Source organism: Opisthorchis viverrini (genome assembly GCF_000715545.1).
Source record: "Opisthorchis viverrini unplaced genomic scaffold opera_v5_1088, whole genome shotgun sequence".
NCBI classification, from domain to species: Eukaryota; Metazoa; Platyhelminthes; class Trematoda; order Opisthorchiida; family Opisthorchiidae; genus Opisthorchis; species Opisthorchis viverrini.
Window position 1 is genome coordinate 1 of NW_008752626.1, and position 1,498 is coordinate 1,498.

General features: G+C 45.5%; 1 protein-coding gene across 1 annotated transcript; it reads left to right on the forward strand.

The window, feature by feature from the left end:
- Nucleotides 1–497: 497 nt before the first annotated feature.
- Nucleotides 498–860, forward strand: T265_15774 (hypothetical protein; the record flags this gene model as incomplete). The annotated part of the gene is made up of 1 exon (XM_009179111.1): nucleotides 498–860. A coding segment is annotated over one exon (360 nt), but the record flags the coding sequence as incomplete, so codon positions are not given.
- Between the last annotated feature and the right edge of the window lie 638 nt (nucleotides 861–1,498).

The following is a 1,498-nucleotide window of genomic DNA, read 5'->3' on the forward strand; positions in this document are numbered from 1 at the left end:
CGACACATTTTGCCCTCATTAGAGCAGAAATGAATGTAGCCGATTTGGTTACCTACTGCCTTCATCCACCATTTTCACTCTTATTCGCTCCATCACGTGGCTACTGACCACCTTACGCATATGGCTCGTGCGCACCGGATCTTGTCCGTTTGCGGAGTTTGTCAGGAAACTCGACAGCTTGTGACCAGCCAAATGGGCATTCGTTAACTTTTTGATCCTCACAGAAACTAATGTACGCGAAGGTCTACTAGACTTTCGACTTTTTCAGCCGAAATCGACATGTGAGGTCCTATGGCTCTTGAGTACGAGCCTTGAGTACACTGCTTACGATTGATCTTTTCTTCAATTTTTAAAGACCACATGATTAAGTGATCTGAGCGAAAGTTGTGAAGGCTTATTGAAATTTCTGGTAAATGACTCGAGTTTATTCAGTCGTCAACTGGCACCCAGTTAATGTTCAAGTATCGCGTTTACTTTCACCTTTCAGTCAACCTCAGGTTGTTTCGGTATCAAATCAAACTCGTTTTGTCTACTATGGGACTGCCACTGTAGCGCTCACAAAATCACCGAACAAGTATCAAGCGCAACCACTGCTCCCCTATGCCTAGCCTGCGACTCTAAGAAATCAGTGATTTTCCGCCCAGCTGAGGTGCATGCCGATCGTAAGACGTCTGAACAATCAAATCGCCCTCAGCAGTTGACCAGCCAATGGACAAGAATGATTGGTGCTGAACAGGAACTCAGCCCGCAGGAGTTCATCAAAGTCCTGGCAGAAACAACAAACGGTTTTATTACCTACAGCACTGAGGCGTTACCGGGATATTTACATCTATCGCGGCTCATCAACTTGTCTCTTCCGAGTAAGCCCCTTTTTACAAGTTGTTTGCCAATTAGGATGTTTTTCTGCCGATGGTCTGAAATCAGTCCTGGGAGTTGGACGATGGCAATAGCCAACAAGAATAATCACACTTTAGACTGTTGATGTCCGGATGCACAAACAAACCAAGTCTAAATTGATTGCACTGAGGTTGATTTCGATATAGACATGTTTCGAAAGTCCAAACAGGGGCTTGTGCACCGTAAGGTGATTCCGCTATTTAGTAGGTGTTTTGGACCTACAGGCAATTTGTTATGCGCCAATGCAGTTCAGAATCTTAATCCATACTAAAAACTCGATTCTCTGGATGGCACAACTACGGAATCCCCAATGACGCCCGGCATGTGGCTAGCTATTAAATAACATGTAGGATAGACTAAATAGTGGATAAGTTTTAGCACGGCGTAATATGCATCCAATTACGCTGCGAGAAATGGCTCAACTGCTTAGAGCGCGAAGGCCTGTGGTTCGAACCCGACCTCTGCCTCTCGACTTCCTCTGTCTAGGCTTGGAAAACCTGGCAGTATCCCAGCCCTCGTACTTCCTTCGGGTAGAATGACAACTAGGCACCGGAAGAGTGTTACAGCTGAACGTGTTGTTGTTGGAATAGACATCCAGTAA